This window comes from Pangasianodon hypophthalmus, chromosome 9, assembly GCF_027358585.1.
Source record: "Pangasianodon hypophthalmus isolate fPanHyp1 chromosome 9, fPanHyp1.pri, whole genome shotgun sequence".
Classification (NCBI taxonomy): Eukaryota; Metazoa; Chordata; class Actinopteri; order Siluriformes; family Pangasiidae; genus Pangasianodon; species Pangasianodon hypophthalmus.
The window spans coordinates 3913066-3930020 of record NC_069718.1 but is presented as its reverse complement, the minus strand read 5'-3'; the positions used below and the strand labels follow the sequence as shown (position 1 = coordinate 3930020).

At 39.4% G+C, this 16955-nt stretch overlaps 1 protein-coding gene across 3 annotated transcripts; it reads left to right on the top strand.

Annotated features, from left to right (window-relative positions):
- The first annotated feature begins 7615 nt into the window (after positions 1-7615).
- zbtb22a (zinc finger and BTB domain containing 22a) lies at positions 7616-15622 on the top strand. 3 transcript variants are annotated; one of them, XM_026909914.3, is made up of 4 exons: positions 7616-7734; positions 8462-8661; positions 9579-10191; positions 10391-15622. In XM_026909914.3, exons 2-4 carry the CDS (start codon positions 8467-8469, stop codon positions 11320-11322), a joined length of 1740 nt encoding a protein of 579 aa, XP_026765715.2. In that variant the 5' UTR covers positions 7616-7734; positions 8462-8466; the 3' UTR covers positions 11323-15622. The 3 variants fall into 3 exon arrangements, with proteins under 3 accessions (XP_026765715.2, XP_026765714.2, XP_026765713.2); XM_026909913.3 differs by having other exon boundaries at positions 7626-7852; XM_026909912.3 differs by having other exon boundaries at positions 7626-7852; positions 8396-8661.
- The last annotated feature ends 1333 nt before the right edge of the window (positions 15623-16955 follow it).

Below are 16955 nucleotides of genomic sequence, written 5' to 3'. Positions count from 1 at the left end.
AAGAATTATAAGCCTAAAACAGGAAATGTTGATTATCAACATCATTAGCATCATCCACATCAGTCTCCATCTCATCACCTGAGATAAAAAAAAACTCATTGTCATTCCACTCTTCACTCCATGCTAATATCAGTGGTGGAATAATCACTGATTCATTCACTTCTGTTCTATTAATGTCTTTTATTCAGTCATTTAAACATTTTAAAACTTTATCTGCTGTCACCTGGAATAAATTTAAAAATTATATCCGGAATTTATATTTCTGTAAAGCTGCTTTGGGACAATGTCCATTGTTAAATGTGCTACAGATGTATAAAATGGAAATGAATTGAATCTGTACAGAGTGTGTAAGCGCTCTTCTCTGTTTTGATGATGATGTGATGCTACAGGAGCACTGTGGATATGAAGTGATTGAGTTCACTCTGGCATTTAACTCTTCAAATACCTGATCAAATCGTGAGGAAATCACACTTAACTAGTGAGATTTTACACATCTTAAAGCAGACTGACTCACAGATTGTCTCATACACACACACACACACACACACATATACAGTGCCCTCCGAAAGTATTGGTACAGCAAAGCCAATTCTATTGTTTTCGCTACACATTGAAGACATTTCTGTTTGAGATTAGAAGATGAATATGAGACGATAGATCAGAATTTCAGCTTTCATTTCCTCATATTTACACCTAGAAGTGTTAAACAACTTAGAACATGGCACCTTTTGTTTGAACCTACCCATTTTTCAAGTGATCAGAAATATTGGACCGGGTGACTGACAGGTGTTTCTTGTTGCCCAGTTAAATTGATTGTTTAAACAATTAATAGCTCTGAATGTCTACTCTTGGTTTGAGCTCTGGGTTTTGTGTGTAAAGACTGCATTTGTTGTTAAAAAGGATAAGCCAATGTGAAGACCAGAAAGACCAGCTGTCTCTGGGAGAAAAACAAGCCATTTTGAAGCTGAGGGGAAAGAGGGGAAAATCTATCAGAGCCATTGCACAAGCATTGAGCATAGCCAATAACCACTGGTGTACTAACAACCAGACATCCAACAGGTCGGCCAAGGAAAACAGCAACAGCTGATGATAGAAACATTGTGAGAGCTGTCAAGAAAAACCCAAAAAGAACAGTCAGTGACATCACCAACAACCTCCACAGGGGAGAGGTGACTGTATCACAATCCACCATTTTGAAGAAGACTTCAAGTGCAGAAATATAGAAGCCATACCACAAGATACAAACCTCTCATCAGCAGTAAGGAAGCTAGACTGGAATTTGCAACAGTGATGAGCCCCAAAATTACTGAAACCAAGATTAACCTCTACCACAGTGATGGAAAGGCCAAAGTGTGGAGAAAGAAAGGATCTGTTCATGATCCAAAACATACGAGCTCAACAGTCAAGCATGGTGGAGGTAGTGTCATGGCTTGGGCTTGCATGGCTGCTTCTGGAACAGACTCACTAATCTTTACTGTCCAACAAAAGTTCACAAAAGGCCATATAAGTTATAAAATATACGTTAATTCTCGAGTTAAATGGTCAAAAGATTAGCTAAACTAAATCACAAACCTAAAATACTTAAAAACTCGACTTAATTTGCAGTTTAATCGAACAAATGTCACCAAATCAAGACGGAGCACGAATATACATACCCACAGCGTGCACTACTCTTTGCAACTGCTGTGTTACGTCATCCTCTGTCTAAACATTTTTCCTGTCTGCAGTCCCCACAAAAAAAAAACACACGAGGGCACTACTACAGAATAAAATGAACTGCTGCTGATTTCAGAAGAATTCACATTAATTAAATAAAAAATAATAAAATTAAAATCCTAACTCTGTTATTACACAAGCAGCAAGACAACGACCCAAAACACACTGCAAACACAACCGAGGATTTCATCAGGGGAAAAAAGTGGAAGGTTTTAGACTGGCCAAGTCAATCACCAGACCTTAACCCAAATGAGCAGCATTTCACCTCCTGAAGAGGAGACTGAAGGGAGAAACTCCGCAAAGCAAACAACAACTGAAAGGAGCTGCACTACAAGCCTGAAAAAGCATCACAAAAGAAAAATGCAACAGTTTGGTGATGTCAGTGAGTTGCTGGCTTGATGCAGTTATTTCAAGCACGGGATGTGCAACCAAATATTAAGTGTTATTTACTTTAATTTACTTTAAGACTTATCTGATCTGTTCATATACTTTTGCTCATCTAAAAACAGGGTGGTCTGCCACCAAAGGTGTCAGGAAATGAAAGTATATATATATAAATATAAATCCTCACCACCTTCTGCTGCACTGCTACAACTAAAAATATGTATCCTGTGTGCTGACATATTTTTCATTAGAAGTTCCTAACCTCCTTTAAGAGGCATGTAGCTGAGCTACAAAGATGAGGCAGTTCCTGTCAGTGACCAGTTAAATGTGTGCTAAAGATTAGAAAGTCTTATTGAATCCACAACTCTATCAGAGGATGGAGCTGAACCTGTTCCTCGTCCTGATGCTCTACTGGAACCTGCACATCATTTACGGCAGTAAGTAGACCTGCTACATAAACACTACACTACTGCAGTGGTCTAATCAGATATATTCACACCACTGCCAGTTCCATACAGATTCTTCCATACTTTATGGAGTTGTACATACATTGTATTTAGTATTTAGTATGTCCAAACAGCCGAAGAGTATTGTTAAATGCTGAAAATATAAATATGTATAAGGCAGGTCATACCAGGATCTTTCAGTGTTAGATTAAAATGTTATCTCTAGGATCCTCTGACCAGCCTGTCGACATTTAATATGCCGTAATTAAAGTTTTTCAAGCCGTTCAGGTTGATCAGCTAGGAATAAAGCAGTGTCTATAAACGCTGGGAGTTGAGAATACTTAACACACGTAAGGCGTGTGTGTGCTAATGACCTCACAGTCTATTAAAATCTCATTGTGGTTTAAGCCAAGCATGAAGTAAAATATAACTAATGCAATGTTTTTTCTCATAATAACACAATTTCTTTTTTATAATAACGTTAATGTGTTTCATAATTCTCTTGTGATTATGCAACACCTTCAGATAATAACACAGTATTTTTTGTGTTTAATATTGATATTAATATTTTATTAAAACTGCTCTCCTGTTTTCTTCCTGATAGATACATTCAGTGTGACGGTTCCAAAACACTGCGGTCCTAAAGTGTGGCAAACTGACCGAAGGTGACGTGACCTGGAGCAGAAACGTCGATGGAAACAGGGTGGATATTTTCACCATTCGCGATGGAAAAGTTACAAAACACATCAGAGACCCACAAAGACGTTACAGCTTAGGAGCAAGTCTAATCCTGTTCATATCCAACGTCTCACTCTCAGACGCTGGTCCATATTACTGCAGCGGGAACACAGTGGAGCTCGATGTGACAGCAAAAAGTATGTGTGGGAAATTCATTTTAGATTTTCTGTACACACTGCGTAGGCCGAGAGCTCAGAGTTACAAGGATCTGTGTGACAATCCTGTAGTTTTTAAGATGCTGATAAAATTCTGACTCTTGTTAAAGCCAAACTTTCAGCTTCAATAGTTTGGTGTAAAACTTCTCGCATATGTTCAATGGAGATATATAAGTTAATAAAATTAACATTTTATTTTAGAAATTTTATAAATTTGAGGCCTTGGTAGTATGTCAATTTTACCCAAAATGTAAAAAGAACAGTCCAATTGAATTATTTATTTATTTGTTTGTTTGTTTGTTTGCTTGCTTATTAGGCTGTGTTCCAGTATGTACAACACCGCTGGCCACGCCCACCTCAACTGAAGCCACGTATACAACAGACACATGTAAGAAGCATTCAGAGTAAATGCTTTAATGTTGGTTATAGTGAGAGTTTCACTACTGAATTCACAATAGTCAACTGTATCAGAGAATCCAAAAGCACAATAGTTACAGTTAGTGGAAATACACTGGTAATTACTGTACTTTTTAGAGTATATCACTGTATGTTTCCAGTAATAGACTATAAATACTGGGGGCAGTCGTGGCCTAATGGATAGAGAGTCGGCCTTGCAACCCGAAGGTGAACCTGAAGGTCGTGGGTTCGAGTCTCAGGTCCGGCAGGGATTGTAGGTGGGGGGAGTGAATGACCAGCGCTCTCTCTCTCTCCCACCCTCAATACCACGACTGAGGTGAGACCCTTGAGCAAGGCACCGAACCCCCAACTGCTCCCCGGGCGCAGCAGCAAAAAAAAAAAGGCTGCCCACTGCTCCAGGTGTGTGTGTGTGTGTGTGTTCACGGTGTGTGTGCGCACTTGGATGGGTTAAATGTAGAGCACAAATTCCTAGTATGGGTCACCACACTTGGCCACACCTCACGTCACTTCACTTAAATTTCAAATAAAGTATAATCAACTACATTTACCCATTTGTCTGACGCTTTTATCCAAAGTGACTTACACTTGAGGCAGGATCCAACTGTACAGTTACAGACAGTTAAGCATTTGGCTCAAGGACCCAGCTGCAGCATTTTGACTATGCTGGGATTTAAACTCACAGCCTTCTGATCTGTAGATTAAAGCCGTAACCACTGAGCCGACACTTCACTGCGCCGCAACTAGCTTCCCCTGATTTATCCATCTCTTCCACTGAACTAACTCACACCATTCAATTCAATTCAATTCAGTTTTATTTGTATAGAGCTTTTAACAATGGACATTGTCACAAATCAGCTTTACAGAAATAAACACATTCAGGATGTACATTTTAAATGTATGAGTTTATCTCTAATGAGCGAGCCAGAGGCGACGGTGGTGAGGAAAACCTCCCTGAGATGATATGAGGAAGAAACCTTGAGAGGAACACTAAATGCTGAATTTCATTATTTTATTAAACTGACGTTTTTACTTACATATAAACTTAAACTCAAAGAGGATTTGTGTTCACGTAAAACAGTTGCCAAAATAAAGGGCACAAAAACAATCCACTAATTTAAGAAAAGGTGAAATGATAGATGTCCCACTATGCATTGCGTTTCCTGGTGTTTTACTGTAACATACTAAATGTCCAATACTTTACCTTATAGTTTAAATAGTGTGTCTTGACTGAAATCACGCATCAGTGTATCTTTCTCTGTCTCGTTCCTTTCTGTAGGTGGAGCGAGTGTGTGTGAGACACTGCTGACGATGGCTGGTGTTGCTCTAGCTCTGCTGGTCCTGACTGCAGCAGCTGCAAGCCGACTGATCCACCACCGGGCCTGGGAGGCGGGCTGGACCGCAGGAAGAGCCTCATCACGACTCGGCTTGGATTAGAAACATATTCCTTTACGCTGCATTAACAGCAGCTCTTGTTCTGATCGTTTCTGGAGATTCTTCAACTGTCTGTCATTAGTTATGGATAACGAAACATTGCCATACGAACATTTTTTCTGATTTAATAGTGCACAAGTATTCACCCCCCCCCCCCCCCCCCCAATTGGGATTTTATGTCATGAATCTACACAAGATAAAAAAGGGAGACTGTTTAAAATAATTAACTAATTAAAAACATAAAAGCTGCAAGTGCAAAAGTATTCACCCCTGCTGCTGTGAAGCTACTAAACTAGTTCCAGCTGCAATCAGAAGTGACATAATTAGTTGAATGGAGTTGACCTGTGTGTAATTAAAGCGTCATGTGATCTCATACAATTACCAGAGTTTGATAGAGAACATACCTAAGCACATAGCATCATGGAGACAAAGGAGTGATCTAAACAAGTCCAGGACAATGTTCTGGAAAAAAAATCAGTCGGAGTTTGATTATAAAAATGTCCCAAACTGAACGTCATGCAGAGTGACGATAAATCCATTATTAAAACTGTAAAGAATACGGTACAACCGTGAATGAGGTGAGGAGACCAGACACAACCACCTTATATATATGTATATATGACCATATATTAATTAGGTCACTGTCTGTATAAGTGCCTGAGGATTCAGTTCACAGCTTTTCAGCATCTTTTCTTTCCATCTACATTTACGTGCAGCCTAATAATCTGTTAATAATCCGACCAAGAGTTCAACTGGAATAAAAATACAATCATGTAAAGAAATAGAGTAAATTTATTGAGAGCAATCTGAAGAAAGATTTCTACCTGATTGAATGAGCAATGTAATTATTTTAATAATCAGTTAAATAGAAGAATAATAGTTAATAATGTTAACCTTTGTGTCTGAGGACTTTCACTATCGGAGTCAGTGCATATGTTCATGATGTGTGTTATGGCCCCTTATCCGTGTGTTTGTATGTTCATTCTCTCTATTTAGTCCATTTCAGGATTTCCAGTTTCAGTCTAGGGTTGAGGATGATGACAGAAGACGTGAGATGGGAAATGTGGTTTGTGGCGTCATTTGTTTATTATCTTTATTTTTGTATTGGTAACACAGCTTCCTTTTGCACGGTTACTTTGGGTGTTGGTTTGTTATTTTGGTAAAGTCCAGCCTGATGCAATATATTTTACACAATATATCGCTTATATATTCTTCTATATAAATATAAGAAGTTGTGTCAGTGTCCTTATTTCATCCACATTTTCCCATCTCACTTTTTCTGTTCCCCAAACCTGGGGATGACCGGCGTGTAACATGTGCTACTCATGCAAAAAACATGAACTTTATATTATGAACTTTATTTTATTACATAACCATATATATATATATGTATATGGTGTATGTAATAAAATAAAGTTCATGATTGAATGGATTTAATGAAGTCAGTGTCAAATGAACATTTTGAGGCATATACAGGTGGGCTGGTGATCGGGGTGGGGGCAGGTTGGTGATTCGTGTATTCATGTACACCTGGTTAAAAAAAAAAAAGGGCAGTTCTTGTGCAGTTTTCCCAGACGGTGGCTTTTAATACTGTCTGTGTGGAGCTTCACATCACCTCCTGATTCACAGGTTTCCTCCCACGTCCCAAAAACATGCCAGGAGGTAGATTAGTGAATTGTCTCTAAGTGTGAATGAGTGTTTAGATGTGTGTGTGTGTGTGTGTGTGTGTGTAGTGTGATGGACTGGTGTCCCCTCCAGGGTGGATTCCCACTTCACACCCAGTGTACATGGGGCCATAGAGTGTAGGTCTGTCTTTTAAACGTAGTGTTTAGCTGCTGTTATTTATAATAATTCATTAACATACTAATATTTTAAGTATTATTATTATTTGAAAACTTTTGGGTGCATCATCCCATAACAAAGAAATAATAATAATAATAACAACAACAACAACAACAACAATAATAATAATAATAATAATAATTTTAAAATGCAAAAATATGATACATGCAAATATATGCAAATAATATACAAATTACGACATATTTAATAATCTGTTGTTATATTTCTATTTTTAATTGTAATAATATTGTAATACAAAACAATATTTTGTACACTAATAATATTTTGTTGAATATGTGTGCCTACTAAAAGGAAGAGTTACTAGTATCCGTGCTACTGAAATTATATTTTATAATCATTTTAAAGAAAGAAAGAAAGAAAGAAAGAAAGAAAGGATCAGTTCACACTCCAGGGCGGTAGGTGGCGGTATTGTACATTAATCGAAACCGCACCGCGTCAAGACACGCCGAAGAAGAAGAAGAAGAAGAAGAAGAAGCAGCAGAACCAGCGGAACCAACAACAGCAGCCGAAGAAGAAGCAGAAGAAGAAGGAGTAAAAAATGGCGACGCTAGACATCGCTTGAAGCTTTACAATAGCAACCGAAAGTGAGCTAGCTAGCTGGCTAATCTGCCTAGTATTTTAACATTAACTAAATTAGCTAGCTAGGTGAATATTTAACATTTTAATCCCACAAGCAAGCGCTCCTGTTTTTACATTTTGTGGGTGAGTTGTTTTTTTTTTTTTTTTACTTCAGTGAGCTGAATGTTAAATGTCTCTTCGCTCCCTACACAAGTGCACTACGTAGGGTATGAAATAAGGGCTCGCGCACTCGGTCTAGTGCACTATCTATACAATGAGGAGCGAATTGGGATTCAGCCCAGGGTTAGTTTAGCGATAGCTGGCTACTGCAGGTAGATTAGACACTTTAAAATCTGATCTCGTTTGCTGTCTAGCTGCAGAGACACAGCTCATTTAAATATTTATATAAATTCATGCATATTTATTGTTAATATGCTAATTAGTAATTAGAAAGCTAGGGCCACTCTGCTGTAGACATTTTTCAGATGTCACTGTTTTGCTGAAGATCATTAATACACACTTTATTCAGGTAAAGAGAGAGAGTGTGTGTGTGTGTGTGTGTGTGTGTGTGTGTGTGTGTGTGTGTGTGTGTGTGTACCTGGTTTTTACCTGATGGATCAGGAAAGATGTTAAAATGTGCACATCTGGAGCAGGGCTGAGGAAGTTCAGGCTCTAATTCTCTTGCAGCTCTGTGTGTGTGTGTGTGTGTGTGTGTGTGTGTGTGTGTGTGTGTGTGTGTTGTTCGTCCTGCAGGAGCGATGGATAAGTCAGCGAGCAGCACTGCGCAGGTCGTCCAGGTGTGTTTCCCCAACGTGCGAGCGCAGGTGCTGGACAACCTGAACCGTCAGCGAGAGGAAGGACGACTGTGTGATCTGTCTATCCAGGTTCAGGGGCAGGTGTTCAGGGCGCATCGGTGTGTGCTGGCGGCTTCCTCGCCCTACTTTCATGACCAGGTACGTATCTTTTAAAAAAATAAAAAATAAAAATAACAACAAAAACAGTTTAATCTCATCCTGGCTTTACACTGTCTCGTGTACGTTTTGAAAAAGATTACAGTTTCACAGTGTTTGTGGAGCTCGGAAGCTGACAAAAGTATCTGAAATTTGAATTTTAATCAATATAATAATAATAAATCTGTCACTTCATTCACTTTTACCAGGTAGATTAAAGAAATATATATCCTCAACTCAAGTGAGTTTTAGTTAAATTCTACAATTTTTTTCAATTTTTACAATTTTCCTTTAATCAGAACTCTGGGTGCTGGAAAGAAAGAGCGGACGATCCACTTTGTTTTCATTTTTCCGAAAGAGCAATATGGTCACGTTTTCAACCATAATTCACGTTCCATCCTCAGCTTCAGGGGGTGAATACTTACGCAGTCATGTTTTTTTTGTTAATAATAAATCATTTTACAAATGATGATGTTGATGTTTGTTCCCGTCGACATCATGGACCATTTGTGTAGATGCGCGAAAGACTGCTGAAAAAAAACAAAACCAATAGAAACCATCACAGAAATTCTAAAGGTTTCCACTACAAATACCATTACAAACCATCAGCTAACCATTAAAACCATTACCATTACCATTATCAGTCTTTAATGGTATCCATTAGACAAAACACTCCACCAGTAGAAGGCAACAAATTACCAGTAGAGACCCACAGGGACCATTAGAGTTTCCATTAAAACCATTAAAGATTCGATCAGGGTTTCTGTTGTTTTTTTTCAGCAGAGCAATTAATTAAATTTTATTTGTCCAGTTTCAATGCTGCAAAATGTGGAAAAGTCTAAGCAGGGTGTGAATACTTATGTTTCTAGAGAAACCAGACATCCTTCAGTCTGCTTTTTCTGACGTGTGTGTTCCCTCAGGTGCTGCTGAAGAACGTGAGCACGGTGTCTCTGCCGTCCGTCATGGATCCTCTGGCCTTCGAGAGCGTCCTCAACTCGGCCTACACGGGCCAGCTGAGCATCGTGCGCGACGACATCGTCAACTACGTCACGGTGGCCAGCTTTCTGCAGATGTGGCACATTGTGGACAAGTGCACCGATATCCTGAAGAGGTCGCGACCTTTGACCCAGGCCAGCCCAGGCGTAGAGTCTGGCAACTCCAGGCACCAAAGTCCCAGCAGCTCGGATTGCCTGACTGAATCCGAGGAGCAGAAGAAGCCCCTCGGAGGAGAATGCTCCGCTCTTCCGCCTCTGGCCACCTGGAGGAGGCCGCAGCAGGTGCCCCAGCAGGGTAAATGGGGCAAATCCAAGCTGTTTCTGCCCCCCCAGCACAGAGCCGACTCTCCCCCGGCTGGGGAAGTAGAGCGGGCGTGTAGCCCCGAGGCTGTGAACGAGAGGCGCAACTGGATGCGCTCTCGTCTCCGGGAGAGCAGGGAGACGGACGAGGAGGACAGGAGGCGAGGGGAGAGGTGGATGGAGGCGGATGAAGGTGTAGGGGAGGAATCAGAGTTGGAGGAGGAGGAGCGACGGGCCGGTGAGTGGAGCGTCTGCATCACTGCTGTTTAACTTTAACTCCTGTCCACCAGGGGGAGCTCGCGCTCTCTCTCTCGCTCTCTATCTTTTTTTGCTTTCTTTCTCCCTCAAAGCGGATCAGCCATTTTCTGCACCGTGAGAGTGTGTGTGTTCGTTGTTGTGTGTGTGTTTTTACCGTCTCTTCTGCTCTTCTCTCTCAGGAGGCTGCGTCTCAGGGGCAGCACTTAAAAAGGAGGGAGAGAGAGGGGGAGAGAGAGAGGGTGCAGAGAGGGACAAAGATCACGAGGAAGGGTTTCTACCAGCAGCTCAGGACGCACAGGAAGTGCTCGTTGCTGCTCACTGTTCTCTTTCTGCACGCGCTCAGTGGCAGCCGGCAGCTGATTGGTCGACGGGGCCTTGCGCTCAGCCGGGAGGGAAGTTAATCGAGGATGCTGAGAAGGACGTAGAAGAAGTGGACTTTGGACGTTTCGTAGAGGGAGGATTCGAGGGAGAGACGTACGACGAGATCGAGGATGGGACGGGACAAGTTTCCCAGAGGCCTTTGCTTCCTGTGTCGCCTGGCAACGCTGGGGGTGGAGTGGACTTTGTGCTAGGGCCTTCGGAGCTTCCGTGGACGTCAGGCGCGCTCTCGTCCCCCTCCGTTCCTCCTTCCTCCTCTCCCGTGCCCTCCTCCTCGTCTCCGCCCTCCCTCGCGCCCTACGCAGGCAAAGTGCACTTCTGCCACTGCGGTAAAGCCTTCACACTGAAGAGCATGCGAGATCGTCACGTCAAGATGCAGCACCTCAACCTGCGGCCCTTCGCCTGCCCCGTCTGTGCCAAGAGCTTCAAGATGAAGCACCACCTGACCAAGCACGTGAAGACACACGGCGCTCTGCGGCCTTACGAGTGCACCATCTGCGGCAAGAAGATCATCTGGAGGGACAGTTTCCTCAAACACCAAGCGCGCTGCCAGCACCTCGCCAGCAGATCGGCCTGCGCCGACACCAACGAGGCAGAGTCGGGGCAGGACGAGGCGGAGATGGAGTATGAGGGTTACCCAGGTGAGGGGCAGGTAAAGATGGAGCAGGCGGAGCATGAGGGAGCTCCATTGGAGCACGTTCTGAAGGAGGAAGATGGAGGCAGCTACACTTGATAAGCAGATCTTATCAATACGGTGTTATAATCCTGTAGAGGTGAAGAAACTTCTTCATGGCTTGATCCACCACTGCATCAGCATCAGCTGCTCTTCTTCAAATCTCCATCATCGTTTGATTGATTTGATTTTTATCTTGACTGCAGAAGATACAGTTCCTTAAGGAACCCATGATAGTGTAGACTCTGTGGTACTGCATGGTGATTACTCGCACGTGGTATCAGTATTACAATTTAATGCTGGTTCAGTGATGTAGCTCACACCTTTCAGTACCACAACCTTGAATTATATATAAATGTTTCCTTATTTTGCATCTTTATCAATCACATCCATTAAGAACCAGTACCAGATAACAAAAATGGATTTTTTTTTTTTCATAACTAGAGACATAAACTTAATTTATTGTGCAGTTTAGGCTTTTCAGTTCACACTGAGTGCAACATGCATCACAGGGCTCTTAAGCAAATCTGAAAAATCTCTGGTATTTTAGATCGGAAAAGTGTGAACAATGTTCAGGAAAAAGTATCCATTGTGTTTAGATGTTTTCTGATCTGCTGCGGTTTCGTGTTTTTTTTACATTTCAAAAGAATTACTTTTAAAAATTTTGGGGAAACCAGTTTTTAAAAAAAACAGTGTGGAAAATCTCTTGTGATTTTATTTTTTTTTCATTATGTGGAGTGTCGTTTCTGTGCTTTCTCACCATGAGTGAGTAAATATAACATGCAATCTATCAGTTATTAGACCTTCTGATTATTATAAACATTTTCCCACCAGAGTTTCCGACAGCCTGCGTGTCCTGGAATGATCAAGTTTACCAGACAAACTGGAAAAAATCCGGTTATCTCATTTCGGTGTTTACGTTGCACAGTGACGTTTTGGACTACGCATAGTATATTTAATATAATATAATATAATAATAACAAACCGTGAATAGCGAAACCTTTCTTAGTGTGAGCAGAACATTTTTTTCTCTCCATCGACGGTCTCGTGTCTTAGCCATAGAAATTTCTCTTTCCATTCGGGTCTAAATGGACGAGATTTCTGCTTCTTTGTGGGTGAAGTGACGCTAGCAGATGGCTCAGGGACTACATCGTGCTCCTCGTCCTGCCGTTTAAGAAACTGGCCGGTTAGGATTTCAGAAATGACTGAGAGGTGTTTGCTTAGAGATACAGGACTGTGCAAAAGTCTTAGGCGCCCTATTTTTTTTTTTTTAGTACAAACTTTGTTATAGATTTTCATTTTATGACGTCTACATTATCTTTTGCTAAGATTCTCCTTTTCAAGCTGCTAAACACTTTCTTCATATTTTTACATATAACATCTATATTCTGTCAAATAGAGTCTATTCTATTTTAATTTTCCATTTTATTCATTATATTCTTTTAGCATATTCGGCTTTTTATTATATTATGTTTATGTATCACAGTTGCACTGTGGGACGAGGCAGTAAGCAAAAACATTTCACTACATTAATACATCACGTGTATGTGACAAATAAAGAACCTTGAACCTTCAACATTATTGATTCAGTACAAAAACATTTTAGATTTCCAAACATTAGTTTTCCAGCACAAAATGAAATGTTACAGAAAAATGTTTGTATGTCAGTAAAGAAAGCAGCAGATTCCATAAGAGACACTTTTCAGATAAAAACAGAATGAAGGCTGCTGGGTTTCGCTGCAGAAATAAGAAGCGAGTCGACAGTCAAAGTCTCCAGAAGAACTGTGGCTGCTTCTGCAAGATGCTCAGTAACACTTCCAGCTCATTTCCTTATAAACCTGCACACACTGCACCTCAGATACTGCTTTATTTTAAAAGTGAAGGATCGTCACATTAAATATTGACTTTGTTTCATTTATTACTGTTTACTGCTCTTTATAGGATTTTTTAATGTAGAAACATTTAATTTCATTATTTTTGAAGGCATCTTTGCTCTACAGCATTTCTTTGCATGTGCCTAAGACTTTTGCACAGAACTGGATTTGGTTGTTGCGCTATTGCACGCTAGCTCGTAATGTTGTAATGTATTAGCTGTGTTCCACGCAAACACACACACACACACACACACACAAACTATGTAAGTATCAAGGATTTAATAGCGAGCCAATCAGAGTACACGTTACAGGAGAAATATGAAAAACATTGTGCAGACAGAGACCTTATTTAGGTGTGCAACTGCAAACGTACTTTGTCTAATGTATGTCTGCTTCGGGTTAATATTTTTTACCAGACATTGTGTCCCAAATTTTTGATTTTATCGGACATTGGGAATGTTTAACGGTCAAAAACGGGTATTTACCAGCTAACGGAAACTCTGGTTCCCACTGTTTACGATTAAATAAAGTTTATTAGCCTGACAAAATAATCTCAGCATGGGCGTGACTGCAGTAAAGAAGGAAAACTTTCTTCTTTCAGTTGCCCAGTAAGAGTAAAGTAGATAATCTACCTAAAGTGCAGCTGTAAAATGCACTTTAGGTAGATTATCTACTTTAATGCAGAATTATTACTAAGTTTTGAGAAATTATTAAAGCTATACAATGAGATTTATATTAGGGTTTTTAAGGAAACCACTTTAAAATATTACTGCGTCTACAGAAATATCTTTTTAACTTCTATAACTAAATATTTCTTTAACATAACTGTACATGCATGAGCTTATATAAGCGGACCTTTGGACACAGTCATGTTTTCCGACTTTTACAGGTTCTGAATAGCAGCTCAGAGCATGCTAAGTACGAGTTATCACTCAAAATACTCCAAAAGAGCAGGCTTCTTGTTCTTGCCAATAAAAAAGGCAGATGAGCCGATCAACGTATGAATCTGGAATGACTGAACGTTGCATAGGTGTTTCGAACTCTCTGATATTGACTGACACAGTGGAAGCCCCGCCCACTTCCCCCGGTCTCACAGTAATGTTTCAGCTGGTGCTCAAAGCAAATGGAGAATGTTTTGAGTTCATTAATGTGACATAAAATCTATCTATTACTGACTTAGCTAACATTAGACAAGTGGATATTTAACATCAGGTAATTATGTTTATTTGGGATGGCACTGACAATTTTTGCTCGAAAATGTAACTTTGTATATTTGTTTTTTTTTAATTAGGCATGCAGTGACATGTCAAACCTGACACTTTACAAAGAATTTTATTTGTAATAATAATTTGAAAGAGACAACTCTCACACACTCTCAGTGAGTCTATGCGTTATTCCTTTTCGCTGTTGTGATGCCTAACAAAACACACATTTTGGTTACTTGTTATTATTGATTGGACTTTAAAAATCATCACCTCTAGCCTGTAATAAATCTCAGATTTCAGGAATGCCAATCCCGGAGTCACAATCCCACCTTTGAAAACTCGAGACATCTTTAAGAATCTGCATCATTGATGGTCTCATTTTGTGAAAGTAGCTGCTGAGCTGCTTAAACACCAATGATTTTTGTAGCTCATGACCAGCGAGGATGTGTAAGTCTGATAACAGGACATCATTTTTTGTGTGTTTTTCACAGACGCTTGGAAGTAAAGTGTTAAAGTTTGCTGGAACACAGGGTAGAGTTTTAATAAAGCAATGAAAAATAAATCACATGTTTTAAAAGTGAGTAAAGATGGCCAGTTTGGGATGTGACTTAGATGAGGAACCCAAGAGGAACGACACACCGTATGCTGATGAGTATCACTGTCTATCTGTATAACTGATTAGTTCACAATTATTTTCACGTTACTTTGACGTAAATGTTGGTTTTTAACGTTTTACATTTTATGTAAAGATGCAGCACTCGATAGAATTTGAAACTTTTTCATCAAGACAACCTGAAGAAACCCGAAACCGTGCATCAGTGTAAAAGAATTATGGATGTTAGCCCTGTATGTATGTTGCAGTCTGTGTGTTTAGTTGATGTAAAATGTGTCTCTGGACCTCAGCACGCTGAGGACTATCATTTCCATATACACACAGTTCCCATGCTGAAGGTCCTGAAGGTCCAGCATCTCTATGATACGACGTGTAAATAAAAAACGTATGACACAGACACCAGAACTGACCTACTGAGGTGTCACAGGTTAATTCAGCAGTTTTCCATACCATCCCAATCCCGACATATTTCTGGAATTTCATCTTGTTCATCATATGTTAGACTTTATCACTATTTCGGGATGCAAGGACAGGAGGAGACAAGTGAGACTCTGACGTGATGTTATTTATTAATGACTTGTTGCTAGATCTCCTGTCACTGAGCATAATGAATTTGCCTGTACACATGACTGCTTGATTACACACTGAATAAACATCAACAATCATCACCATTTTTATCCAAAGGTTTTATTTCTATCAATAACACCACACTGTTGAATTCTGGATTCTGATTGGTCAGAAGGTCTTGAAGTATTATTATTAATTCACTTGTCCTAATGTTGTTTCTATAGTTACAGCTCATTCACGGGGACTTGTATATCGAATGCTCCACATAAACTGATAAATAAAGTGTTTGTTTTCTTTAAAGAGACATTTATTAACATTAAAGAAAGGAGACTCCAGTGTCAGGACTTCGTAACAGTCAGAGGTAAAGCTGTAACTTTTCCGACATCTTCAGGACAGTTTTTTTTTTTTTTTTTTCTTCAAGAGAGAAAAAGAGGCAGGTGAGGGAAAGACTACGCAAACCTGCTATAATGTAAGTGAGAACAGGAACTAACTCGTTTTGTAGATGTTCCTCACATTAAATATAACTTAAATGAATAAAAAATGTGAAGTAATTCTTTAATAAATAAAATATTTGCAGCTTTCTGTGGTATAAGAGGAATAAACATTAGAGGAAGTTAACAGTTCATCACATGGAGTGATTTATTCATTGCATAATTTATGTTTTTATGCTTTCAAAAATAAAAAAATATATTAATACAAGTGTTATTTAAAACACTATTGTTAACAGGTCCAGTTATTTTAGGAATAAAAATAAATGGACCCAAAAAAATAGCATAAATAAAACTATTATATGTAGATTTTTTTATTTTTTTTTTTGCATCTTTACGCTTTAATTTTACTGCAAACTCCGAAAAAGATAGAAATGATAGAAAATTATAAATAATAATATTTTGTAGTAATAGTTCCTGCCACTACAAAAAAACAAACAAAAACAAAACCTTTTCTTTCTCTCACTGTTTCATCCTGTCACAGGCTTTTTCATTTTCAGGGTCAGTTACGTAGTCAAACCCTCTCACACTGTTTTTGTTGCAAATGTGTTGAATAAAATGCTTTATTTTGATAAGAAATTTACATTTGTTTAAGAGAATAAGATCGCTAATCATACACGCTAACTAACGCTAGCTAGTTACCTCAGCCTCTTAGTCACCATGGTAACTACAGAGACATGACAGGGTGAGTGTAAATGTTTTTTTTTTTTCATTATTTGAAATTTTTATTGCAATAATACAATTTTAGAGTGTTATTATCATTAATGTATGGATTAATACAGTATACTGTTCAAAGAAAGATTATATTTGTTTAACGCTAACTAGCTTACCTCAGAAACTGGTCATGGCCGGATCTGACCAGATCGTCACCACGGTAACCAGTGAAGGAACCATCTTGAGTTTGTTAGCTGACAGATTTTCTCAGTATGTCTTATAATTATTACTC

Coding starts and splice junctions, on each gene's coding strand:
- zbtb22a (XM_026909914.3), top strand. CDS start 8,467: ATGGATAAGTCAGCGAGCAGCACTGCGCAGGTCGTCCAGGTGTGTTTC. Junction 8,662..9,578: donor CGCCCTACTTTCATGACCAG/GTACGTATCTTT, acceptor GTGTTCCCTCAG/GTGCTGCTGAAGAACGTGAG. Junction 10,192..10,390: donor GGAGGAGGAGCGACGGGCCG/GTGAGTGGAGCG, acceptor CTTCTCTCTCAG/GAGGCTGCGTCTCAGGGGCA.